The sequence below is a fragment of the Triplophysa rosa genome, linkage group LG5, assembly GCF_024868665.1.
Source record: "Triplophysa rosa linkage group LG5, Trosa_1v2, whole genome shotgun sequence".
In the NCBI taxonomy this organism is placed as follows: Eukaryota; Metazoa; Chordata; class Actinopteri; order Cypriniformes; family Nemacheilidae; genus Triplophysa; species Triplophysa rosa.
This window is the reverse complement of record NC_079894.1, coordinates 20,590,826-20,618,276: the sequence shown is the minus strand read 5'-3', so window position 1 is coordinate 20,618,276 and position 27,451 is coordinate 20,590,826. Positions and strand designations below refer to the sequence as shown.

The following is a 27,451-nucleotide window of genomic DNA, read 5'->3' as shown; positions in this document are numbered from 1 at the left end:
CTAGGGACCATGATGCTCTGCTAGTTCTGTGTGTGAGTGTGTGAGACAGCCGGACAGTGAGCAGACGGCTGTCTGTGTCTTGGAGTGTCCGTGGGTCTCTTCAGCAGGTGAGTGTGGTTTTTAATGGTTTGATTCACACTCGCTTTGCGTATCAACTCTCACATACGCCACCATAATTATCATTATAATATTTTCATTTAATAATGACATTTTTATAATAAGGATTTATATTCTGACATTAAAATATGTTTAAATACAGGGTCATTTTATTTGTTTAGTATTTTGCTGATGTTCTGTAGCTTGCTGTTTTTTTCATGCTTAGTGCAATTGTGATTTTGATGTAAAGATATGATTTAATCTTTGCTTGACTTATCAGATTTATTGTTAATTTATTTGCTTAATTTGTTGTGTATTTTTTTATCAGAACAGTTAGTCTTTTTTAGTTCAGAGGTAAACATATAAATGCATGCAAATAAACAAAAAGAAAGGTATTATTACGGCATTCAGACCAACTTCACACAAAGTGTAAATTAAATGCTTACAGATACCGAAAGATTTAACAATAAGAGTTAACTGTATTTTTTTCTGTCTATTCACTCGTTTATGTTGGAATTTAAGCAGACATTTTTATATAGACAAAATTAACTGTTGTGTCATCAAGGTATTATAAAAAAGCTTGTTTTTTGCTCTGTGTGTAATTCACAGCACTATATTGCTCAGAGAACATCTCTCCCTGGGATACAGTAGATAAAGCTTTTTTATTGTTTATGGGGTCATTTCCTTAATTCTTTTATTTGATCATTATCTGACTCTGCTCTCGCTGATGTTTTTGAATGATTTAAACAGCCATTCTTACCAAAGGCCGCTGTTAAAAGTATTTTTGTAGCTGAGGACTGAGCAAAGTGCTGCTATAAAGAGCTGTTGTGGCATTATTAATGAAGTCTTTCATCATGAATTATATTTGTTTAGCGGTACAAGAGTCATTTTAACTTCTGAATATCATGATGTGTGTACAGAGCTGGAGCAGGACAGAGTTTATTCTGACCGAGCCACTTTTGTGGAAATTTTGTGGAAACACTTAGAGACATTACTTCAGAAGTGTCCACGGTTTTATATTAATTTATTATTACATGTATTCATTAAATGCACATTATTGTAATAAAGTCAAATGCGAAGACTGAGTTTAAGATTTTAGCCTATTTTGTTCTGCATGGTGTTGTTGCTTTCAGAAGACTGTGGTGCTTTGTTGGGTATGCACTGATTTGACAAACGTTTTTGTTTTGCAGAGATGGCTAAACTCAAACCCTGGATCAGCATCCGATTTTGTGTTGTCATAGTAACTCTGTTCTTTATTTATGTACAAGGTTAGTAACCAAAAATATCAGGTTCATGGTTATCAAACAAACTTTGATTTTCAGTGTTCATATCTCTATAAACCATGAATACAGAAACATGAATCATCAATAAGAATAAATGAAAAACTCTTGTATTTATATACATGTTAGTCAAATGAGTGAATGATGTCTATTTTCCAGTTTCCAGACAAAACAAGCTGATACAAACAGAAAAACGTGAGCTGCTGACTTCCACAGGTAACCAATCAAAATCTTTTGCATGAAGGACAAACACCAATCAGAGTGCAACGATGGTGAGATGGTCACATCAGAAGGACACACACAGGCTGAAACGTTCCTCTAATCTTTACCCAGAGATTCCAGCTGAACACATCGACCCTACTTCCATAGATCTTACCGCACTAGTCAACACGCTCATCAATGCTTCACAACCAGGTGATATTACACTGTATATACAGTACACACACAAAGTGCATACACTTATTTTATGAAGATAATAAGAGTTCCTCTTAAGTTATTTTTTAATTTCTTAGTAATTATGTATAGATTTAGATACACTCTTACACCAGCTCCAAACACCATACTTGCCAGATTACGCATAACATATTTAAACTAGGGCTGTCAACGTTAACGCGTTAACGCATGCGATTAATTTTTTCAAATTAACGCGTGAGAAAATATTTATCGCAATTAACGCAGCATCCGTTTGTTTTGACATCCTTTGTCTAGCGTTACATTATGTAATCACGCTCTTATTCGTGTACAGGCTTTTAAACCACTTAAGCGCGATTTGAAACAGTTGCTTTGAAGCGTTCAATAAAAATAGACAGCTTCTAAACTGTGGGACGCGGCAAAACGCAACGCGAGGTCCAGTCTGGTGTAAACAGTCACCTGCTAAGGGCTGCGTCGGTGAATCTCTGTCAGACAGCGCATCCGTGTTAACTGCTCTTTCCTGCTTGAATGGATAAAACCACACAAGATTATGTCAGAAAGCCCGTTTTGTCTAGCATTTTCTTAAGCACAGACTTCAAAGTGTAAAATAAAATCTTAAATGAATGCAAAGAGTTGTGAAAATGGGAGTGCGGTGACGGTCAGATCTGTGTACTGAGACAGCTCTTAAAGGGGCCGCGATCTTAAACGTGCTGCTGTGACTCCTGTCACTAATGTTAATCAAAGAACAAAATAAAAGAAGAAATCAATGTGATTTTGTAGCTTTAATGAGAATTCTTCTGCATTTAATTTATAATTTAGCATTAAAGACTGTAAAGTGTCCTTCAATTTCCTACATGAGCTCTCAATTATACTGTTGAATGGCTATAATTCATGTTAAAATAATCAATTTAATAGAGACATCAGTTACAATACTAATATCAAAATGCTAGCTTTCATAAAATGATGCTGTTAAAGAAATATGTTGTTTCTACATCAATTTGAAGATTAAATGTAAAATTATTAAAATGTAAAAGTATATATTAAAATATAATAGTTATGTGCGATTAATCGTGATTAATCACAGAAAAAATGTGTGATTAATCTGATTAATTTTTTTAATCGATTGACAGCACTAATTTAAACCCTTGTTTGCGGATGGACCCACAGCATTAAAACAGCTCTAAAATTTAAGTAAAATACTATACATATGTTTACTTTATCCCAAATGTAAGCAACACAGACAGTATAATGTGTTAATATCTTTCATTTACTGTACCTCATTTACCCCATCTTTTTTGTACAAAATGTAATAAATAAAACTATATAATATGGGTAAAAAAGGCACTTTTCTGTTGAATAAATATAAATGTCTGTTGTTAAAAACAAGTACTTACTAATTTTTAGTAAATATTGAACACAGGGGATAACAAAATACAATTTATTTTACTTTGACACTGTCAGACACTTTTTGAATGAATTAAAGGGATAGTTCATCCGAAAATCAACTTTGTGTTATTTTTTACTCACCCACATGACGTTAAACATGTTTAGAGAACTTCCGGCGTCTTTGGGGCACAAATAAAGATATTTAGGTGACATCCGAGAGCTTTCCAGGCCTCCTCATTGAAACCATGGTATCAGTTTTTGCCAAGGTCCAGAAAAGTAAAGACATCGTTAAATTGGTCGATCCGCGCATCAGTTGAATTTTTTTGAAGCGACGAGAATGCTTTATGTGCAAAAAACAAACCAAAATACCGACTTTAATCGATATATTCTCCTTTGTCTTGTCAGTGTATGGGGCGCATTCACGAGAGCACTTTTTGGGTGAACTTCCACTTTAAATAAACCAGTAAGAGTGTGAAAAGTGTTTTAAGAGCGTAAAAATACAGATACAAAAACACACATCCACAAATATCTAAATGTGCGTGTGTGTTTACAGACTCACAAAATCTTTTCTCCTTACTGAGTGTGACATCACACAGTTCCCTCTCTCTCCATAAACTCACGCTACTGGTCTACAACAGTAACTACCCTCATTCATTCAGCTAAGTTTGCATATAGTACTGTAACTACTTAACTTATAACTAATATAGTATGGATATTAATTTAGCATGTATTTGTGTGTGTGTGTGTGTGTGTGCGTGCGTGTGTGGCATTGGCATGCAAAGTCTCAAACTTTCAGGACATTGAGACCAGTTTGTTTTCCTCGAAATACTGTTACTGTCTGACAAACAGCACCAATGACCTCACAGGTAAACAAAACCTCCTTCCAGTAAAAGACAAGAACATCACTTGATTGCTTGATTTATACATAAATTAAGCACTTTTGTGTGTTTCAGATTTCACAGCTGTTCTCTTCGATGTGATGGGAAATTCTACTAGTTACCTGCAGGAGTTGTTTAAATCTAACTCCATCCTCTCTGGTAAAGCAGCAACATACAAAACCATGTACTACTGTGATCACTTATCACAACATATACAGATATCAGAGTTATTGTGTATGTGTGTTTTAGTCAGTCAGAAGAACAGCTCTGACTGCATCTACATCTGTGTCATGGCTGGAAAGACAGGTGAGTTTATTAAAGATCGCGTATCACAGGCAGTTTCTGTCAATCTCATATTTTTCTTGAGTGCCTATACAGTACTATTGCACACGTCGTATCTTCGAAGAGTATTTAATTTATAAATAAAAAAGAGATACAGATGTACAATTATTTCCAGAAAAACACAAGCTGCTAGAGGTGGGAATAGTGGGGAGAGTGGGATGGAACTACAGCACGAGCAAGCAACACATCATCCCTGCGTGTTTTGTACATTACGTACACACCGATTGCCAACAAAACACATACATGTGACTTAGTTTCACTTACCGCGTACAGCAGGGCTGGACTGGGACTTTAATTTGGCTCTGGCATTTTTGACCAGCTTCGGCCCTCCACTATTTTTTTCGACGGGGGGAGGGGGGGGTGGGGGGTGGTGTTTGCGAGTGTTAGGTTGTGCTGTTGCAACCCGTTCTTATGGAATGATTTTGCTGACTAAATTAGAAAGGTATTGCAAACTGCAAATGCGCAAATTCTATTTGCAAATGAATTACCTCTGTCTTACGAGTTACGACCCTGCCATATTTAAATCGCAATAGCAATTCCCCATATGCTATTTCACTTACTCTGGCATCGCGTTTTAAGCCTGCCAAAACTCAAATGAAATCGCAAATCCCTTTGCATTTGCGTTTCCTCTGACTTGTACAGAAACCTGTCAATCAACGGCAGGGGTGGGCTTATTCAACGGGGTGTGTTTGTATCGGGAAGTGACATCATTCACCGTCGACTGGAACTTAAGTAGATACATGTGATACAGCTAAACACATTAGGAGTGAAGTTACAACTGCACTTACAATTGGCGTTGAAAACAGTGCAGTTTTTGTTTGTTTGGAAATAAATCGCGCTGGAACTCTGGGCTCAGAGAGGCATCACTTAGCATGTGAAACTTCGGTGCAGGATGGATAATCATCACCTTCTGCAACATTCCTCTACACATGTTTGTTTGTTTGTTTATGGTATTCGTTTTCACAGTACTCCGAAGTCAAAGTGAGGACATGACATTTCTTGACAACACTGTGACCGTATTTTGCATCATGATTAATACGTGTTGTAAACCATAACAAAACATGTTCACTTTGTATGAATAAACAGCATCCTGCATTATCATTGTTGTTCATTATGCATATAACAAGTTAATAATAAATTACAAGAGTACGTGAATTCTACATATCTTTATTTGTGTATCATAACATTGTGAGACAAAGACAAACTTGTGCTCCAGTGTTTTAGTGAGTTTGCTGGACACAGAAGTACATTTTACATTTACGCATTTGGCAGACGCTTTTATCCAAAGCGACTTACATTGCATTATCCTATACATTTAAACATAGGTATGTACAATCCCCTGGGATCGAACCCACAACCTTGCGTTGTTAAAGCAATGCTCTTACCACTGAGCTACAAATTAGTGTAATTAATGTATTAATTATGATGAATCCACACGGCTTCAACATGACTTTTATTGGTAGCTCATTGAGATCACCAGACCACTGTTTGTGTTCATCTGTTTATCGAGCCCGTTGAACTTCTTTAAATTATACTTGTTAAGTACCGCAATTGTGATTCATTGTAAAGATTTTCTCTATACGAAACTTTGCATCTGATCCTCGTTTGTTCCATTATTGTTATTTTGGCTTTTAGCTGTAGCTGAATCCCTTTTCGCCACAACCGGTGTCGCACTGACGGTGTCACCTTGGTGTTGGACTGACTGCCACCACTGCGACGGTGAATGACGTCACTTCCCGATACAAACACGCCCCGTTGAATAAGCCCACCCCCACCATTGATTGACAGGTTTCTGTACAAGTCAGAGAAAACGCAAATGCAAAGGGATTTGCGATTTCATTTGAGTTTTGGCAGGCTTAATACGTGACGCCAGAGGAAATGAAATAGCATATGGGGAATTGCTATGCGATTTAAATATGGCAGGGTCGTAACTCGTAAGACAGAGGTAATTCATTTGCAAATAGACTTTGCTTTTCCTTTTGAAATTTGGCAGACACTGTACGTTCGCGTAAATGCAAATGCAAACGGTTTGCATTTGCGTTTAAATTATGTCACGATTTTGACACGAACAAATAGAAAACGCATTTGCAAATGCAGTTTGCAATTCCTTTTTAATTTAGTCCGCAAAATCATTCCATACGTTCTCACTCCCGGCTCGTCACATATTTACGCTCGGTCAGCGCCCCACGGCGTCACTTTTGAATGCGCAGGGTACCCCTTTGGCATCGTTTTTCGACGAACAGGGAACTGCGTTGCTATTTGCTAAATGCTCCAGGCCAAGATGCGTGCAATTCTTAGCATTTCATAATTATTTATGGTTTTAATATTTTGTAGCACCTAACCCGAACCTCACCCTAAACCTAACCACTTCTCAGCCATTTAAAACACAACACGCGAATAAAAGTACAGTCACAGGTATTTATTGCATAAACTGACCAAAAGCATTAAAAAATATAACATGAATGCATGAGGTCGAATAAAAGTACAGTCACAGGTATTTATTGCTTAAACTGACCAAAAGCATTACAAAATATAACATGAATGCATGAGGTCGGCTCCCCCATTCAAAAGATAAAACGGAACAGCTACATGCAGTCGGTCGCGGGAGCCAATACCGTTTCACGTTAAAAGCCAACGAAATGACGCGATCGGTCACGAGACATGGGAGAGCCAATGGCACCGAAGGTGGCGTAACTTCCTCTGGCGGCAATATTTGAAAGTCGTTCTTCGCTGGATTTGAGATCTATGGCGGACGGTGATCGCTTTCGCATCTGTTCCTCATACAAATCGATCGTTTCGCGTTGGTACCCTTGGAATATCTGTATTTTTGAACGACATTGTGACTGCTTGTTTTATGTGTTTTATATTACGATAAATAAACTGTTACATTACTTGCTCAAACTGTGAAACTGTCTGAATAGCGTCATGTAAACGCAATTATCCTTGCCATTAAACTTAAATTAAAACCCCGAAACATCATCATTGCAAATTATATCTAATATACATTTTCATAATGACGGTAAAATTCGCGTTCCCTTCACGTCGAAAAACGACGCCAAAGGGGTACCCTGCGCGTTCAAAAGTGACGCCGAAGGACGCTGACCGAGTGTAAATATGTGACGAGTCGGGAGTGAGAATGTGTTGGTTGTGCTGCTGTCATTGCCGTTCCTGCATACATGTCCGATTCGCAATTGCATTCGTGTTCCGTGCATACGCGCCCAATTCACACTTCTAATCCGTCCATCTCTGGCCCATGCATCGCGTTCTTGACGCAGCGAAGATAACCCTGATGTTAAGCAACTCTCACTCGTCGGTTGGCTCATGGGCGGGCTCTTTCGCCTTGCCGTACTTTTGGCCAATAAAAGGAATAGGATCCCTTTGACAGGGATCCAGAATTAGAAAAAACTTTCCGAAACAAGTTGGAGTGCTGGGAGAGTGTATCAAGTACAGAAATACTACGTTATACGTCCAACTCGTTTTTTGAGAAGTTGACAATGTTAAGCATGAGAAGCCAGCACGTTTAACATTGTAAAGAAGTCAGAATGCATGACAGCATGATAGGTCCGCTTAAAAAAAAAAAGCAACATTTTTGTCTATGGCAAAATATTGATCAATGTCTGCATTAAATGCATTGTAAGACTCTTTGGATAAATCTGACAAAAGCATAGTAATTTTTAAGAAGTTAAGAAATTTGTGTTTTAGACAGTGATCTCTCTCAGCTGTGGGACTTGGGCTCAGTCACACCTCTGTTTAACCAAACCATCACAGAAGATAGATCCAGAGGTACACACACAAATCCTAATTTGACATACTTTTTATATATCTTATATTATGGAAGAAAACAAGATGGTCTAATTTCCTTATTCCTGGTACCTCTAGCTAATATCACATTTCCACTGGTGCCTTTTGGTAAGTAAATTTAGACGTCATATTATCGTGTGTGCCATTAATGTCTATGGTCTACTAGCACTGGAGGTGTTCATTGTTCTTTAATGTATACTACTGAGTCTGACTAACCGAAATTTACACTCCAACACTAGTGTGGCATGACCTTCCAAACAACAGTGAACTGGTACTATGGCATAAACCCAGTACAGATTCTCATTCGACCCCCAGTAAGGGTATGTGTATAATTTAGGTGTGCTGAAGCAGACAGTGTTAGTAATAATAATTATATAAGTATACAATTTATTGCATATTTGTAACTATGGATTTTAAATAGTATCTTACAAGACTTAAAAATTACTTTATTTTACAGTATATTTTATTATGTAATGCAAAGATATTAATACATTTCTAAGTGTGCTGCTTATAGTGACAGATACTCAAAAACTTGATTTTCTGCTCTTTCCACAGAAACAACCAGCAATACAGAATCAAAGACAACCGTGCCACACACTAGGGCTACTATGACATCATCACCTTCTACTGCACCCAGTGTAGCTCCATCAACCACGGCAACTGCTGATATTGTGCCAACCACTCCAACTGTTTCTATGCCAACATCTGCTTTAATGACAACCACACCTATTAGTGATCTCACAACAAACCTGGCAACCGCTGTCGTGACTCAGACCAAAGCTGACACCATAGCAACACAGCCAAAAACATGGCCTGTGCAAATCTTACACCCTGTTGTTACCACAGTAACAACACCCGCCATCATTCCCATGGCGACCGCATCACATACCGTTCCGCTGCCAAGTCAAAGAAGAACAACACCGACAAGCAACCCGCAATTGTCCTACACAGAAAAGCCAGGCAAGGCACAAAACACATGATGGAATCTAGATGTTTGACCTCTTGTTCAGACAAAGCAGTAATGGTGGCACGGCAGAAACCTGGCAGGTTCATTTAATTGTTGCCATGACAATGATTCGATTTGAATGGAGCCACTGATAGTAGCCATAGTAACCGGCCTTTATTTATTTATATGTAAGAGATTGTTTTGATTGGCTGGGTCAGGTAGGGTTAAAAGCACATTAAAAATCCATATACACACTTAATCCCGCCTCGCTGACTCAACACACAGGGACTTATTGTACTTGAGCGTGCTATGAATCATAGACATCAAGCAGCTTACCTGCTGTTTGTGTAAGAGATGCTGTTCGTGTCAACAGCTCTCATGTCATACAGGTGCCCTCACTGAGAGAGGGAGAAATAGAGAAAGAATGAGAGCCCTCAACGACCCCTTTAGTGGACGTATTTGTCAATACGTGAAAATAAAGACGACCACCAGAGAGCACCAAAAGATAATGAGATGTGGGGCTCTGTGTTGAACTACCGTGTGCCGTTTGTGTAATGTCCTACATGTCCAAAACCATGACCGCCAGAGTAAAAATGTGTAGATGAAAACATGTAAGCGTTTGTCGGGCTGAAAAAGGGTGAAAACAGCTATGTTGATTTGCTGGTGTGAGTTAGTTGAGTGAGTTGGCCCGAAACCAGCCAAAAGGTCAGTCTGACAAGGGTAGCTAAGACCACCAAACTTTGCTGGTTTAAGCTACTTTTTCAACAGGATGAAACTCTTTCGGAAAACATGTTTACCTTAATTTGATGTGCTGAACTTAATTTCGAATCCTTGATGACAAATAACAGGTTGTTCGAGATGAATCAAGCGTTTCCATAGTAGGCTTAGGCTATCCATACAAAGTAACCAAACAATTCGGCATATATGAGTCACTTGCCCGAACCAAACAATTCGGCATATGAGCCACTTGCCCGAACCAAACAATTCGGCATATGAGCCACTTGCCCGAACGATACAAACTAAATCGCGAGCCGACTCAAAGCGATTTGCCAAATGATTGGACGACGAATTCGTTGAAAAGACTGGAACTCAAAAGAATTTGCGTGATGAGAATCATGTGCGTCTAGAACTGTCAAAAATGTGTCAGTTAAATGTAACATTGTAGCGTGTTACAATTTTAAATGAAACCACTTTACTAAATAAAAGTTAGCTACTGAGATATGTAGTTAAACTAACCATTTGCATCCCAAAAACATGGTATGAGCAAGATAATTTATATAATTTCAAGATAAATAAATAAAATACTATCATCGATTTCATTTCCAGACTAATAATAGTTATTTTTAATATTTTAATAAGACTTTAAAATTTGTTGCATTCATTTTCATTAGAAAATGATCTACTTTCAATTTCTTAATTGATAGTAGATGTAGTTTTAATTGTTACTGTTTTATTCTTTTTTTACCTGATGTCATTATTGGCTTTGACAGGATGCCCATGGAGAAAAGAGTTCATTGCTAAAGAAGGTGAGAAAGAGGTCCTGACAGAGACCCACGAGGAGGAGCTAAGCTGGGTCAGAGTGACCATCAGCTCAGTGAAGCTTCAGCCTTGTGTGTTTGAGCTGTGCAAGTTTTACTCTCAGTGAGTGTGCAGAGGATACAGCCATAGAGCCACGGCATCTCAGAGGTAGGCTACAGTAATACAGTAATATGACTGAGATCTACTATGAGCAGTCCATAATGAACATGCTTTCATAAAATGTATAGGTACTGTGTGGACAGCAATCGCTGGTATGAGAAACACACAGCAGAAGTCTGCAGTCGTGTGAGGAGAGTCACTTTTTCTAAAAGTATGTTATACAAGCTCACATCCACAACTGCTGTACATCCAGCCTAACTGGCACAAAAACACAGCACACTGTAACAAAAATACAACATTAAATACGTGCAGTAATAAAACAACACACAGCATCTCCAAATCCTGCTCCGTTTCAAGTTTATGTTATCGCTTTAGAGAGTTGTCATCATTATCAATAGCGTTATAAAGTTATATTCAAGTGTGCGTGCGTGTGTGTGATCTTATTTAAAAAACACACTCTTCCTACAGGTCTAATGATGTTTAAGGTCTGCCATAATGATGGTGAGGTGTGCATGTATATGTCATCAATTAAGACACAGACAGAATGAGATAAAAGGCAGAGTGCAGACAGACAGTCATTTCATGGCATTCCTGATTTGAAACTATAGAGAATAAGACATGAGGAACGAAGCAAGGTTGCTAGGTTTCTACCTAGTGTTTAGTCGGACTGCTTTAACATCCAGCATGAGAAATTCACACTGTGGCCTGATAAAGTGCAAAAGCTTTATTGGAAAGTCATTCTTTATTCATTAATCAAATCACCAAAAAATGTACAGAATTGGATAATCAAGATTAATATAATTTTTCTAAATAAGTTTGATTCTTGCAGTTGATTGATTATTTACAAAAGTTTAACCCAGAATGAAGCCAGGCCTGAATTTAGGTTAGTTGGTTGATATTTAGTTCCAAGAAAGCGTTTTTCTCTGCTGATGATTTGTGCACAATAGTTGAATAGAAGAATCGAAAAATAGAATAGAAGAACTTTATCGTCATTGCACAAACACAACAAAATTGGCAGCCTCTATATGTGCGTTAAAAATAATTGAATTATCGTACATAACAGGGGAAAAAAGGATAATAAATAAAATTATATTTTTGATCAATTATCTTATCCCTGTTGAAAAACCCAGCATATGCTGGTTAGGTAGGTTTTGAAGCATGGTAGCTGGTTATTGCTGGTTTAAGTAAGGACCAGCTTAAACCAGCACAAACCAGCTACCATGCTTCAAAACCTACCTAACCAGCATATGCTGTTAAATCCCTGTAAAACAGGGATTTTATCAATATAAGAATATCAAATATGAGTTTGGAAAACAACAGTATAAAAGTATAAAATTTACCACATCAATATTGATTTCATGTTGACTTTTTAACCCTTATCTGATAAAGTCTCTCTCTTTCTCAAACACACACACAGATCTGAAACAGAAGTGTCTCACAAGAATGTGCGTGAAGATGTGAGAAGAGAACGGGCAACAGGCATCTGAACCATCTAAACTTAGTGTGTGTGTGTGTGTGTGTGTGAGAGAGAGAGAGAGAGAGAGAGAGAGAGATCAAATGCATAAAAAATAATGTGTGTAAGCGCTGGAAGAATCTGTAGTTTCCAGATTGTCCTTGCTTTTTAATGCATATAAATAAAACCAAACATAAATGCCCATGTCTGATTTTTCATTTCTTTAACTTCACCCACTCAATTCAAAACACAAAGAATCCTTTACAACCCCCACTTCCTGTTTGATCTTCACCCGAGTTCCTGTCCACACAAACACACACAACGGCCAGTTGTTTGTGAAGGCAAATTACCAGATCGGTTCAGGACCTCTGCCCTGGATAAAAGGTAGTTATAGAAGACTATGTACCTCCTGAAGTTCAGTTACTATGACAACCGCTCTGTCTTTTGCCCTTTGACCTTTCAGAGAGTCTTAATGGGCCTTTGTTCATTTTGGGATTCTGTTCTTTTCTCTGACACACACCTGCATTATAAGTCTCCTGCATGCAGAGCTCAGGTTCTGAAGTGAAGAGTTTGGATGTGCATGTCTGATCTTTAAAACCCTCCGTACACCTTCCATTGAATTGAATCCCCCAATCTGATGGTGTGATCGGATCATCTGTAGAGGAATAAAGATGAAACTACTGATTATTCTTCTGTTCACCCTGCAGAAAGGTAAGATAAATCTTCTGTTATATAATAATGGTGGGAGCAGTGCATGGCAATGTGCAGATTTTTGTTCACTTCCAGGGAACTGTTTGATTGGGCACCTGCCTATTCTGGGTATTTTGTCTGCATTTGAGAGTGGGCTCATAAATCTTGAAGATGACATTTTAAACAAAGGGCACATCAGCTCTTAACACCTTTATATGTATTTTACTCCATTTTTAAAGGGTTTCTTGTGATCGGGGCAACATTCATAAGAAATATACCACAAAAAACTTTTATATGTTTATCTGAAAATCATCTGATTTATGAAAACACATTTTAATTTTTGCAAGTAACTCCCAAAGTTAATTAACCAATAGCCAGCCATTGTACTTACTATGACAGAAATGTAAAAAACCTCATTGCATTAAATGGATCTCATTACTAAAATGTACAAATTTTCAAATATTATTTTATATTAATCATTTATTTGCTTAATGGCATATTTGGCTGTGCAGCTGCAACACTGTGTGACAGTGGAAAGGAATTCATAAAAAAATTATTTGAAATATATTTGCTGTGAAGGACAAAAAAAGCCCTTTGTATCAGGTTTTGTACCAGTTGAAATTTATAAAATGAGCTTTTTTGCCATTAATAGAACTGCCAAGATGTAGTGAGACCAATTATTAGTTTATTGTCATAAAACATTTATTTAATATTGGCCAAAACCGTAACTTTAGTTTCAGTAAAAATGCCATTGTTTCTAGAATGTAATACTATTGTTACTATAATAATACTATGCAAATTGTTTAGTAACAAAATCTTAAAGTACATTTGAAGAGTTTATTTCCAAAATGAGACGACTCAGTTTTTAAAAATGTCAAAAATCATGTTTTTTTTATTGTGCATTCCAATTAATATCAATCAAACTGCAGTTGGTTTGTTTTGAATTAAGCCATAATATAACATAATATGATGTATTATTATGATAACATTATAAAACATGATTTTTGAAACATTTTAAAAACAGAGTTATCTCATTTTGGAAACAAACTCTTCATTTTTAAATTTACATTAGTACAAAAACAGTAAACATTGGCATGTTTCTTCATGGCTTTCTTCTGCAGAACACAAAAGAAGATATTTTAATGAATGTTGGTAACTGAACATCACTGGTACCCATTGACTTGCGTTGGTTTTGTGTCCAGAAGTCAATGGGTACCGCTGTTCATTCTTCATATACTGTAACTTTGGTTTCAGCTAAAATGCCATCGTTTCTACAGTATTTCTACATTACATTATTTCTACTATACTGTACTGTATTTCATTACAGTAATTTCTCACGCACTTTCTCCGGATGTGTTCCACGACTCTGTAGTTGTCTTTAAGAATCGGCTAAAAACACATCTCTTCCATCAACATCTGACCCACAGTCTTCTACTTCTTTTCTACTTTCCTATCCCCCCCACCCCCCACCCCCCCAAAAAATAGGCTAACTGAGACCAGTTTTGTTGCACAAATTGCTTCTATTGTTTTCCCCTACTTTGTAAGTCGCTTTGGATAAAAGCGTCTGCTAAATGACTAAAAGTGCATTTATAATACTATTGTTACTATAATAATACTGTGCAAGTTGTTAAGTAACGAAATTGTAAAATAAATTTAACTATGGGGTTTCGGGAAATAACCAAGTACAAAATGTTTTTAATGTAAAATCATAGAAAGGGAATCATGATTTAGTGCCAAATTTAATTCAAAATGCATCTCCATTTCAATTTTGCTTTGAGGTTTCTCTTATATGGTGGTGTTAAAATATTTCCATCACATGAATTCACGACAAATAACATTTGTACTTTCTTTGTGCAGTTCAAAGCACTCCTATTTTCTGCCCAGAAACTAGTGACCTTGGTTCTGATCAGCTTCTGATTGGTGAGTGTCCCAGTCACATAAATTTGCTTTTGAATATTTGTGCAACAAATTTCTAACATGCTGAACATGAAATACAGTACCTTTGTAAGTAATACCTTTTCATAAACAGTAAAAGAACTGTTAAACCACACCCACAAAACACAAATGTACATACAGGTGCATACTGTATTGAAATAATAAATCATGTAGCCTACGTGTATATCTGTGTGACAAACAGGTTGTCTGGGTGTGCAGTTCTCCTGGCTGTATGCTGTATTTGATGACCTGCTGTCAGTGCTGGAGTTTGCTGTTCATCTGCATTGTGAGACCGGACTTTGTCCCGCGGACATCCTAAACCATGGGCATTACTGCAGTAATGCAAACACATGGGACAAAGCACACACACACATACAGCCAGCCAACACACTCGACAGGTGAGAGAATACACTGAGCGGAGGAGATGAAATTAGACTCAGAGGGGGTGGAAAGATTTTTAATTGATGCATTAACTTCACAGTGGAGTCCACAGGCACACTCAGTGTGTGTTCTGACCCTGCTTACTCTACGTTATCTAGCTCTGTGTGCAATTGGGGAAACAAAGATTAACAAGCAGTTAATATATGAATACATGAATATAAATGCACGCACGTACTAACATCCCACACATCCTGTGCGAGAACAATTTATAGATAGTGAGTTCGGGACATTAATCTGTGTGTGTGCACTTTCAGTTGTTGTCTTACCCACTGGAGATGTTATCAGGGTCTAAAGGAGAGAAACTGCAGTCGAAGGATCCCAACACACACCAACTACACCTGCGGCTACAACTCCAGCTGTGGTACACAGAATTTCTGGCAGATTTTTAAACAATTTCTTGGCATACTGTTACCTTTTAAATGTTATTTTCAGACATGGAGCTTTGTCAAGACATAATAGAGCCATAATAAGGGGTCAAATTAAACTTTTTATAAAATATTCGGTAACACTTCAGTATAGGGGGCAATTCTCACTAATAACTAGTTGCTATTAGCATGCCTATTATTGGCATATTGGCTGTTTATTAGTACTTATAAAGCACATATTCTGCATGACCATACTCTACATGCCTATCCTACCCAATACCTAAACCTAACAACTACCTTACTAACTATTAATAAGAAACAAATTAAGAGTTTATTGGGGAAAAAGTCGTAGTTAATGGTTTGTTAAAAGCAAGAATTGCCCCCTATACGGAAGTGTGACCAAATATTCCTTTTTCCCCAAGGCCCACTTCATGACCATCTTCACTGTCTCTCTCTGACCCTTAAAGTTAAACACAAAGTTATTTTTAGCTGTTGTGCCTTAAAGGTCCAGTGTATGGAATTTAGCGGCATCTAGGGGTGAGATTGCGAATTGCAACCAACGGCTCACTCCACCCCTCCCTTTTGAAGAATTACGGTGGCTGACACAGGCCTAAGATGCCGTCACGTTTTCGCCTCTTCGTTGAAGGAAATAACATATTTACGAAATGCACTCTGTAGAGCAGTTTGTCCGTTTAGGGCTACTGTAGAAACGACATGGCGAATTCCATGTAAGAGGACCCGCGGTGCATGTAGATAGAAATAGCTCGTTCTAAGGTAATAAAAACATAATGCTTCATTATGTATGGTCTTTATACACCTTAGTTAAGACATAGTTATGAATATTATATTGCATTTCTTTCAATAGATCCTCCAAAAAATTACACATTGGACCTTTAAAGAAATGCCTCTATTGTGTAGAAAGCTATATTGCATTGTTTGCAGATTTTATTCACGCTTAAATATTAACTTTATAATTTATTCCATAATAAAATGATGAATAATACTCATATCACTTAGTGAACATAAAAAAACCTATTTGAATGTTTTATAAATGTGCGATTGTAGGATCTGAAAGATTATGTAAACGATGTTACAGACATGCTGGATTTCTGCGATGAGGGATTCTGCCGTTGTGATCAGTCAGTTATAGACTGCATCAGCTCTAACTATCCTAACAAACAGGATGGAAATAACCAACCAATCACATTACAGACAGGTAACACAGGATTAAATCCGTGTGTGTGTGTGTGCATTTTTTCTGTCTGTTTTAATGTTCTCCTCACTCACTTCCTCTGTGACAGATCTTCTTGATAATGACACTTACACCAGCGAGATGTTTAATGTAACAGGTGAGACTATAAACCTATCAATCACATCCACAGACATTTTTAGACTGTCACCAAGGGACTCACCCACTTGCTTGCAACAGTTCGCCCAACATGAGAGAGAATCACAGTACTTGCTTATCAACTGTCAATGTGTTATGTGTATCAGACAGGCTGGAGCTTTATCCATCAGACTTCGACATGTATGGTAATGTAACAGAAAAGGCACAGTACATATACATTTACAAAAATTATATATTATATTATATATAATATACAATTATATATTTCTTATCTTTCTTTTTGTTTCTTTTAGGAGTCAATGACACACTAAATGAGACTATGAGCAACTCCACCACTGAGCTGATGTTGGTCAACGGCTCTCAAACCAGCAATATCCACAGCACAGAGAACCCTGGGATATATCAGACTGGTGAATTTTTTTTTCTTCTTTTAATCTCTTTTCTGTATAGGCCAGAGGATCATTTTCATTCTCACTAGCTTAAAACTTCATTAATCTTCACCTCAGGTCCAGAGGAGAATAAAACACAGGAGCTAGACAGAAACTCAGAAAGAGGAAGTGATGTAGAGAGAGAGGAAGAGGAGGGGATGGAATATGAAGATGATGTCTTCAATGGTGAGACCAGTGGTGTTTGATTTCACAACAAACATGCTGCGTGCTTTTCATTTAAAATATGGACAGCCGCGGAAGAAATTAAGAAACCATTCCAAATTTTCATTTAATCAGCATTTCTAGATGTATTGTGTCCATTCCAGTCCAGTGTCTGTTAAATTTTAACATAATCAAACCTCGGGAGTGACAAAGTCTTCAAACAGCTATGTGAAAGACTGACAGCATGACAAAACGCATGAAAACTGTGATAAAATTCACATATAATTTTTTCCTTTTCCTAAATACATGTACAAATACTGTTGTATTGCTTAAAAGTGAATATGAACTTGTTTTCATTGCGGTATTTGAGGTCTGAAAAAATACAGAGCATCTTTTCTGTTATTTTGACCTGTTTTTCTAGTTTCAAGTTTCATTTTCTGCAAATAAAATGCAAGTAGAAAAAAACATTTTTATATGAAATTTGGGGAAAATATTGTTTGTAGTTCACAGAATGAAACTAAAATCATCATTCTACCTAAACACATACAGTATACTTAATAGTAAATTCTAGAAAAAAGAAAATAATTTTGAAATGGTCTCTTCATTTTTTTCCATAACTGTATATTTAATCATTTAATATATAGGAAAATTCCATATTTTCTTTGGATAAGAGATGATCTGTTTGTGTTTTAGTGACTGCTGTGCTGACAACAGAAAAATGGGACGGAGTCACAGAGGAAAACGTTTTTTTTCCTACCCACAATGCTACGGACATAAGCGCAAATAGTGAGCATGCCTTACTATACTAAAAACACAAACTAAAAACTGTACATTAGAAAGTACAGTCCGTAACCATCCGATTTAATGTGTGTTTTTCATTTGGTTAGACTCAGTATCTTAATGTTCTTTGACAGGTGAACTGACAGGTAGCACGGTGCTAACCTTAACAACAGAAACGGTCACATTCTCACCACACGCAAACACACTTCATTCTACATCACACACAATATCACCAACCTCTCAAACACACACTGACTCACACCCTGATCACCACTCAAGTGAAGAAGAGGAGGAAAGCGATGAAGAAGCTGAAGACAACACGTTAAAACCCTCTGCGTACACAACAGCACACACAACACACACTGTAAAACCTCTTACACACATATCTGCACATATTACAGGTACACACAAAACAACTCTTCTCAGAGAAAACACTGAAGAAAAGGAGGATGAGTAAGTAGAGGACACAGAAGAAGAACAAGAAACAGAACAGAAAACACAAACCAGCCAAAGCCCTTATACTCTTCTGATGACCACACCCACTCAAACCATAACCAATCAATACTCTCATCACAGAATAACCACATCCAAAGCAACCAATGAAAATGCAGCAGAACGAGACGGTGAGGAGGAAGAGATATCAGTTGAAAAAACAGAGAAAGATAGTGAAGAAGACATGGGCATGGACAGCACAACAAAACCAACATCACACTTCACACCAGCCAATGCAAACTCACATGGATCCACATCTAAAGAAAACCAAGAAAGTGATGAAGATCAACAGAGTAGTGAAGACGGTGATAAAACAAGTGTTGTGGGGCACAATAACATTTTCTCTTTGAATAACCGAACCACTGCTAGCTCTTCAATGCCCACCATCATGACACCAGGTTTCACGGCCAAAGTTTCCAATTGGATCAATCCAGCGCCGTTCCCTAAACCTTCTGTACAGAACGCATCCCCAAAACCAACTGCACACACAACTTTAAAACCAACAATGAACCACATAACAACATCTACAGCTCTCCACAAGCCCATCAGCATTCCTGAAAATATTCCTCAACATCAGAAACCTACCCATCTACCCCTGCACCCGCCACCTGCCGCTCTGGTGACTCCCACAGCTCAGGAAGAGTCTGCTGAGGAAGAGGAGCAGGAGAAAGAGGAAATGAAAGAGCCGTCTGACAGCTCACAGGAATCAGAGAAGAGAGGTAAGAGGTTTTATTTACAGCAATACCCAAATTCAACAAACACTGTTGCACGTCTTGATTTGAAAAACTGAGCACGAGATGGGTGTTTCACAGGTTCTGCCCGGATTCAGAGGCGGGCGCTGCCATTCTCTGCCTGGTCTCTGCTGGAGGCTGCAGGACTTTCAGATCTAGAAGAGCAGAAAGAAAGTGAAGGTAAGATACACAAAGAGAATTCACATTTGTAAAAGAAAACCTCACAATGAATGAAAACCAGACATTTGCAGATAGGTTTCCATAAGGTTTATGTAGCAGATGGGTGAAAGGACACACATTCACACATAGGATTCTTTCACATTCGGTTTATCTTTTTAGGAAGAAAAATAAACACAAATCAGCTTGGCTGAATCGAAACACTGCAGTTTACAACCGCAGCAGCGATACTCAAAACTGCTGTTATAACAGAATTAAGTACTCAAATAGAACACCGTATAATAATACATAAACATGAAATCAACATGAAAACAACATGAAAACCATACCTTTTTAGGAAGAAAAAGAAACACAAATCTGCTTGGCTGAAACGAAACACTGCAGACATAGTTTACAACTAAAAGAAATAGAAATTACACTCTCACTCATCTCATATTACAATCAATCGTCTTAAGTTTACAACTAGGGCTGCAACAACTAATCGATAAAATCGATAATTATCGATAATGAAATTAGTTGTCAACGAATTTCATTATCGATTAGTTGGTCTGTGACGTCACTCACTTGCGAGCTGCGCAGTTATAAATCAAGCACGTCTTCTTCACTTTTAAATGTCCCTCCGTGCAGCATGAACTGCACAGTTTTAAAGTTAAACTTCTCTCTCCGTGCAGCACAAGATGCGCAGTTTTAAAGTCGCGTGCGTCTCTCCGTGCAGCGCGAGGTGCGCAGTTTTAAAGTCGCGTCTCTCCGTGCAGCGCGAGGTGCGCAGTTTTAACGTGTCTCTCCGTGCAGCACAAGATGCGCAGTTTTAAAGTCAAACTTGTCTCTCCGTGCGCGCGTCTCTCCGTGCAGCACAAGATGCGCAGTTTTAAAGTCTGCGTGTCTCTCCGTGCGCGCGGTCTCTCCGTGCAGCGCGAGGTGCGCAGTTTTAACGTGTCTCTCCGTGCAGCACAAGATGCGCAGTTTTAAAGTCAAACTTGTCTCTCCGTGCGCGCGTCTCTCCGTGCAGCGCGAGGTGCGCAGTTTTAAATCAACTTGTCTCTCCGTGCGCGCGTCTCTCCGTGCAGCGCGAGGTGCGCAGTTTTAAAGTCAAACTTGTCTCTCCGTGCGCGCGTCTCCTCGTGCAGCCACGAAGTGCGCAGTTTTAAAGTCAAACGTGTTTTGTATGCATCTTTTAAAGCCGCGCAGTTTTAATGTTTAAAGGGGAGTTTTAAATTACTAAATTAAAGATTATATTTGTAAAACCCAATTTGTGGCGTTTGCACTTTGCAAAGTACATAATAGGTGAAATACCCTGATTTGGGGGTTTATTTATATCAGAGGTGGGAAGTAAGGAAGTTACACTTTTTGTACTATACTTACGTATTATTTTTTCTGCATACTTTACTGTACTTCACTACATTTGAATGACAAATATCTCACTTTAAATGATACAAAAATATATTTCTTTGACCAACCGCCCCATCCCTCCCACGTTTGGGAGAGACTATTGTTGGCTGCTTATAATATGACACACCTGAATCAACTCAGCCTTGGTGTGTTAATTAGGGAGACATCCACAACATTTTGGGAGAAGGCAAATGAGTTCAGTTGTGTATACTTTTCCCATCTCTGGTTTAGTCATTATAAGCAAAAGATCTAATTAAACATTTTATCCGATTAATCGATTAATCGAAAAAATAATCGCCAAACTAATCGATTATCAAAATAATCGTTAGTTGCAGCCCATTTACAACATAACACAATGACATGAAATGAACTCCTATTAACTCGTGTGATGCACGAGGAAATACAATACATGTATAGCGATCTCAACAACCATGTTAAAGTGCTAAACACATTATATACATGTTCAAAAACATATACGTAATCTATTGAGTCAAAAAGATTAACTTAAAACATATCATTTTAACAATTAATTCGATAATGAGTAAGAGCTTGAGAAACCATACATAACCGCAGCAGTGACACTCAAAACTGCTGGGGTACGGCAAGACAGAAGGGACTAAATACAATGTTTGCAGTACCATTAACAGCCACAGGGGGGGGGGCCTTCAAACACTAATGAATACAACCAATTGCTTAATTTTATGAAATTCACACAACTAGTCAAATTAAATGTTCTTTTTAACACTGTTACATTTACCCTTACAAAAGAAGTTTATTCAAGTATGCTATTATTAGTATACTTATTTTAAACAATAAATGAAGTATAAAAGTGTACTATTATTCTACTTTTTATCACACTATACTTTTTATTGAATTATATTTAAAATTGCACTTAATGCTGGGTTCACACAGTAAATTACATACAAAGTCAATGCAAAGACGCGTATAGACGCAAACTCGCGTCAGGCGATGCGAATGATGCATGCGCAGGTTGGAAAATGTTCAACTCGAGCGAGAAATTCGCGAGAAGAGCTCATTCAGTGGCGTCGCACCCGTGGAAACACCCACACTTTTCCCGGTGAGAGGGTTCAACACCCGCACTTTTTCTGCAGTTTTTCCGCAGTTTTGCACAAACGCCTTACAGCAGTCGCTCCTCCGTTTCTCTGGCCGCTCTGTGTCTGCGCTCGCTGCGGCTGCCTCCTCTACCCTCCTTCTCAAACATGACACCGGCTTTGAGTGTGACCGGCTGATGATTGGCTGTTCTGCCTTAAGTCCCGCCTCTCTTGGTGTGTTAGATTTATCGGTAAGCTAGTGCTCGTGCTGAGGACATGTCGAACTTATGGTCATTTACATCTCCCTTTTCCAGGTACTTTGAATGAGTGTTTATGCTTTCGAGGTTTTTATATAAGCTTGATATGTGTTTGGGAAGATGTTCTGTTTATGTTTTGTTGACATGTCGAGTGTTTTCTGTATTATATTTAGTTTTTTAGACTAATGCTAATTGCTAACTGGGATATTTTTTTTTAGATTTTTAGATTTAGATTCAATTTATTGTCATTGCACATGTACAAGGCAACGAAATGTGACCTCTATTGTTCAGCAGCTATCTAAATTCGGTTATGTATGTGGCATGCAATGTATAAAGTAACTGTGATGAAGAATGCAGCAGGAGGAGGGACAAATTGTCATTGTTAAGCAGTGTATTTATGGGTTTATTGCCAGTGCAATTGATTTTGATATGTTGAGCATTGTTTGTTGATTAGCTGAATACTTTTGTGGATGATTACCTGTTGTGTTTGATTGTACCTGTTGAGGAGGAAAAAGTGAGAAATGATGTCATTGTTTGCATACCTGTTGAAGAACTATGAAAGAAAAGTGTACATTATTTTAATGTTTAAAAACAGCAAATTGTTACATTATTTAAACCACCAGAGAAAAAGCTTTGTGTGGGCGTTTTTTATATCTCCCCTTCTCAAGGCGCAAGTAAGCTAAATTTAGAAGTCTCAGTCACAGTCCTGTCAGACCCATGTCACTATCAAGCTTACCACCGAGTGTGTTTTTATACTTTTCTAGTATCACTCATTTAAATGAGAAGCTTTTAATATCTTGTATGTTATACCTTTTGTACCCTTCTGTCATTGTATTCATCGTTTTTATTGTTAACAAACAAACCACATCCATCCCCCGCACTTTTGAAAAGCTTGCTACGCCCCTGAGCTCATTGACACCCACTGTTTGACAGGTCCGGACGCGTTAAGACACTCCCCGTTGCGTGATGTTTTTCGCGTCAGTCACGCGAAAATAAAGAACTTTTTTCCGCGAGAAACTGTTCCCACCAAACGCGTTGCGCTTGAACATTTTGAGTTTACTTGCTTAATTCGCGTGTGAAATTCGCTTCAGAACAGACGCGAATTCGCGTCATGGGAGGGGCTTCTGCCAGGCGGCTCCAGTCTCGTATAGCTCAAATTGAGTAAAGATCGTTTTTTACAATTTACCAGATTGTCCGACCTCCTCACTCACTTTCTTCCTAGCAAGATTCTTTTTATTCCTGTTTCGATAAAAGTAAGATGTATCGTACAGCTCCGGGTATCCACATACAGCACGGATGATTTTGTCTGCCATTGTTGTTTTGGATTTCTGCCTCCGCTCTCTACGTCATAACACGTCACTACTAGAGCTAGCTCCTGATTGGTTAACGCGGCGCGAATTTTCGCCAAAGTTCAGATTTTTCAACTCGGTCGAAACGCTCAATTCGCTCAATTCGCGCGAATCGCGCTGCAGGATGTCCTATCGCGTCTTTGCATTGACTTAACATGTAAATCACTCGCGCTTAACGCTTCATTCGCGTTTGGTGGGAATGCAGCAAGAGCGTAGCAATTGTTCGCTTTTGGTGCGAACCCAGCATTAAAATACCTGATTTGTAGTTATGTTCACTATTTTGATTGAATGGCCTCTTAAATATTTTTTCACAGTTTTACAGTTTAAGTTTATATAGTAACAATATAATAGATAATATAAATGCAATATAAATAGTAAGTAAAAAGTATAATGTTAAGATTGCTTAAAGAAAATGTATACAAATATAACAGTATAAACATTATTACACTAGTGGTTTACTGAGAGTATATAGGCTATCCTTAGGCTATACTATATACAGTAAGTGTAGTTTCATAAACAAACAAAAAATGTGTTATTTAGTAAACTATCAGTATACCTATCATAAGTTTAAACACACAAAATACTTATACTTTTATACTATTTTACACTTAAATTGGCCAATTTAGTCCAAAGTAGTATTGAAATGGTACATTTACAAGAATAATACTACATTGATATTTTGATAGGCATATTCATCATATAAAGTATACTTAAACTTTTTAAGTATACTTAATAAAGTTGCCAAACTACACTTATTTTTGTTAATGATGGGATTAGTAATATGTTTAGCGCATTGGGAGAGATTTTTTTTTAACTCAGTCTAAAAACCATTAAGTTACTGGAAGATCTTTGTACTGCAATGGTAACTAACGTGTGTGTGTGGGTGTGTGTGTGTGTGTAGAATGTAGCATGTCTCTCTTCCAGTATGATACCGCTGGACAGGTGCTAAAGGATATGTCTGCTTTGGGAGAAATGCTCAACTGTCTGACAGGACGATGTCCTCACGAATATCAACACTACGGCTGCTACTGTGGACAGCAGGGAAGAGGAAAACCAGTAGACCAGCTGGACCGGTCAGAATACACACACACATTTTCACATAATTCTGTCATCATTCACAAATAAAAAAATACTGATACCGTTGTTCATTCATGCCTCCTTTAATGAAATTCATACAGATTTGAACAATACGAGTATTAATAACTGATGATGAATTTTGTTTTTGTGAACCACCCCTGACTATGATCCCTTGTAATGGCACAGTCTTTGCACTGATACCAGGCAAAAGTAACAGGGTATACTAGCTCTTCAGAACACAAGATAAAAATTAAATTGAATATAATTTTTCAGAAACATGGTTGATGATTTTATGACACTAGTCACAGTGACAGACTGCTGTGGGCTTTCACAGCAAGTTGATGTGCAGTCATAACAGCACGATGTGTAAGAGTGACAGAGCGAGAAAAAAGTGTATATTATTACCTGCCGCGATGTCTTCTGAGAAAATCTTAAAGTTTGTTGGAATGTTGTTTCAATTTTGTTAAACGTTCTCTCTGAACGCCTCTCATCCAATCAGATTTGAGCACTGAAATATGCACACATGAATCTGAACACAGAACAAAAACTTGCATGGCTGACTGTTTTTGACGCTTTGTATCAGGTGCTGTTTTCTGCATCAGTGTTGTTTGGAACAGCTGAGTGCTCTGGGCTGCAGGAGAAACAGAAAACTCAATGCTCAGATCAGCTGTCAAAAAGGAAAGCCACAATGTAAGACACACTCAATTAAACACATACCCAAAACATTTACTTACAAACATATAGCACTCATAAACTAATGTAACTGATGTAAGCTGTTTCGATGTGAACGACACAAAACAGGTGTGGGTACAAGCGTGTGCAACCGTCTGCAGTGTGTCTGTGACCGTTCCACCGCTGAGTGCATGGCTGCCTCCTTCTTCAATCAATCAGTCACCTCATCATGTTCTGGGCCCCGCCCACCATGTCACCGCAATCCACATTCTTCAATGCAATCGGCCAATCAGGACTCTAGTGAGGAGAGCAATGAGATGAGCCCACAACGTCCACAACTAAACACACAAAACCAGTCAAACATACAAGTCCGGCCACAAATATCGACAAGTGGAAAGAACCCCACACACAGTAAAACAGAAGGAGGCAACAAACAGGAGGAGGAGGAGGAAGAGGAGGAGCCAGGAAAAGAAGAGGAAGAAGAATTGGAACAGTAGAATGAGCTCTTTCTATATTTTTTATTGTCCGGGAGCTCTAAATTATAGAGGCATCAGCAAAAAAATATAACAGACTTCAAAAAATTAAGATCAGCTATTCCTCATCAGATAAGGTTCGATCCATAAAAAATTGCATGGATCTGATAGAAGTGAGCAACTGTACAGGTAAAAAGCACACCTGTTACAGGTCATTTGAGCACTCTTGTATAAGCAAATCTTTCTGACAGAAATAAGAGATGCCATCCATCTCCATTAAAAAGCTCTCTTCTAGGACCACTGAACAAAATATTGTATTGTATTGTCTGTAATCATTGTATTTGTATTTTTTTTTTTGTATTTTTATATTTCTGAACATCTTGTTTAATCCACTTAAAGTGATAGTTCACACAAAAATTCTGTAATCATTTACTCACCCACTTGTCAAAACCTTCATGACTTTCTTCTGCAGAACACAAAAGAAGATATTTAGAAGAAAGTAGGTAACCCAACAGCACTGAACCCCATTTACTTCTATTGTATGGACACAAAACCAATGCAAGTGAATGGGGTTCAGTTAACAACATTTATCTTATTTTGTGTTCTGCGGAAGAAAGTCATACAGGTTTGAAATGACAAAAGGGTGAGTAAATGATGACAATTTTTATTTTTGGTTTAACTATCCTTTTAATAATAGATTTTTTTTTCAAATGTAATAAAAAAATAAAAACATTTGTCGTGGTGAAATTGCTGCCTAAATCCTTACAGATTAATAGAAGTTAGGAAAATGCTGTAGTGTTTCCTGAAACTTTCTTAATTTTTTTCTGGGAATTTTATAAACACTGTCCTGAAATGTTTGGGTCATATTTAAAGAAATAAAGCCAATTTTTATGATCAATGTTTTACATTTTCACAACAAAAGCACATTTACTTGGATTTTATTCAAAAATAGCAGTAACACTTTACAATAAGGTGCTATTTACAATTAGTTAATGCATTAGCTAACATGAACTAACAATGAACAATACTTCTACAGTATTTATTAATATTAATTCATTTTCATTTCAGCATTTACGAATACATCGTTAAAATCAAATGTTGTCACTTTTAACATTAATTAATGCACCATTAAACTAACATGAATAATCTAGTATTGACAAGAACATTAACAAGGATTAATAAATGCTGAAAAACTAAATTGTTCATTGTTAGCTAATGCATCTACTAATGTTAAATAATAGCACCTTATTGTAAAGTGGTACCAAAATAGCTTAATGACAGGATTGTTTTCATTATTATAGACCCCTTCGGAAAATGCAAGCAAAGCTGATTCAACATTTGTCCAGAACTTCCCCGTTTCAGTTTTTTAACGCTACACAAAATTCAACCAACAGAACATTTA

The 27,451-nt window shown here is 37.6% G+C and overlaps 2 protein-coding genes across 2 annotated transcripts; both read left to right on the top strand.

Annotated features, from left to right (window-relative positions):
- Positions 1 to 8,925, top strand: LOC130554071 (HERV-H LTR-associating protein 1). Its single transcript, XM_057333494.1, has 12 exons — positions 1 to 107; positions 1,287 to 1,364; positions 1,536 to 1,592; positions 1,710 to 1,790; positions 3,727 to 3,810; positions 3,956 to 4,039; positions 4,127 to 4,210; positions 4,301 to 4,357; positions 8,100 to 8,176; positions 8,273 to 8,302; positions 8,434 to 8,514; positions 8,750 to 8,925. The coding sequence occupies exons 2-12, from the start codon at positions 1,289 to 1,291 to the stop codon at positions 8,804 to 8,806; spliced, it is 768 nt and encodes a 255-aa protein (XP_057189477.1). The 5' UTR covers positions 1 to 107; positions 1,287 to 1,288; the 3' UTR covers positions 8,807 to 8,925.
- Positions 8,926 to 10,789: 1,864 nt separating this feature from the next.
- Positions 10,790 to 26,924, top strand: oc90 (otoconin 90). The gene is given in 18 exon segments (XM_057333504.1): positions 10,790 to 10,826; positions 10,907 to 10,989; positions 12,196 to 12,615; positions 12,764 to 12,942; positions 14,779 to 14,841; positions 15,059 to 15,254; positions 15,552 to 15,658; positions 16,759 to 16,878; positions 16,964 to 17,011; positions 17,157 to 17,195; positions 17,304 to 17,420; positions 17,517 to 17,624; positions 18,294 to 18,386; positions 18,515 to 19,591; positions 19,685 to 19,783; positions 24,729 to 24,900; positions 25,488 to 25,594; positions 25,706 to 26,924. Coding segments are annotated over 15 exon segments (2,754 nt in total). The 5' UTR covers positions 10,790 to 10,826; positions 10,907 to 10,989; positions 12,196 to 12,615; positions 12,764 to 12,902; the 3' UTR covers positions 26,074 to 26,924.
- The last annotated feature ends 527 nt before the right edge of the window (positions 26,925 to 27,451 follow it).

Coding starts and splice junctions, on each gene's coding strand:
- LOC130554071 (XM_057333494.1), top strand. CDS start 1,289: ATGGCTAAACTCAAACCCTGGATCAGCATCCGATTTTGTGTTGTCATA. Junction 1,365..1,535: donor GTTCTTTATTTATGTACAAG/GTTAGTAACCAA, acceptor TCTATTTTCCAG/TTTCCAGACAAAACAAGCTG. Junction 4,040..4,126: donor CAGCACCAATGACCTCACAG/GTAAACAAAACC, acceptor TGTGTGTTTCAG/ATTTCACAGCTGTTCTCTTC.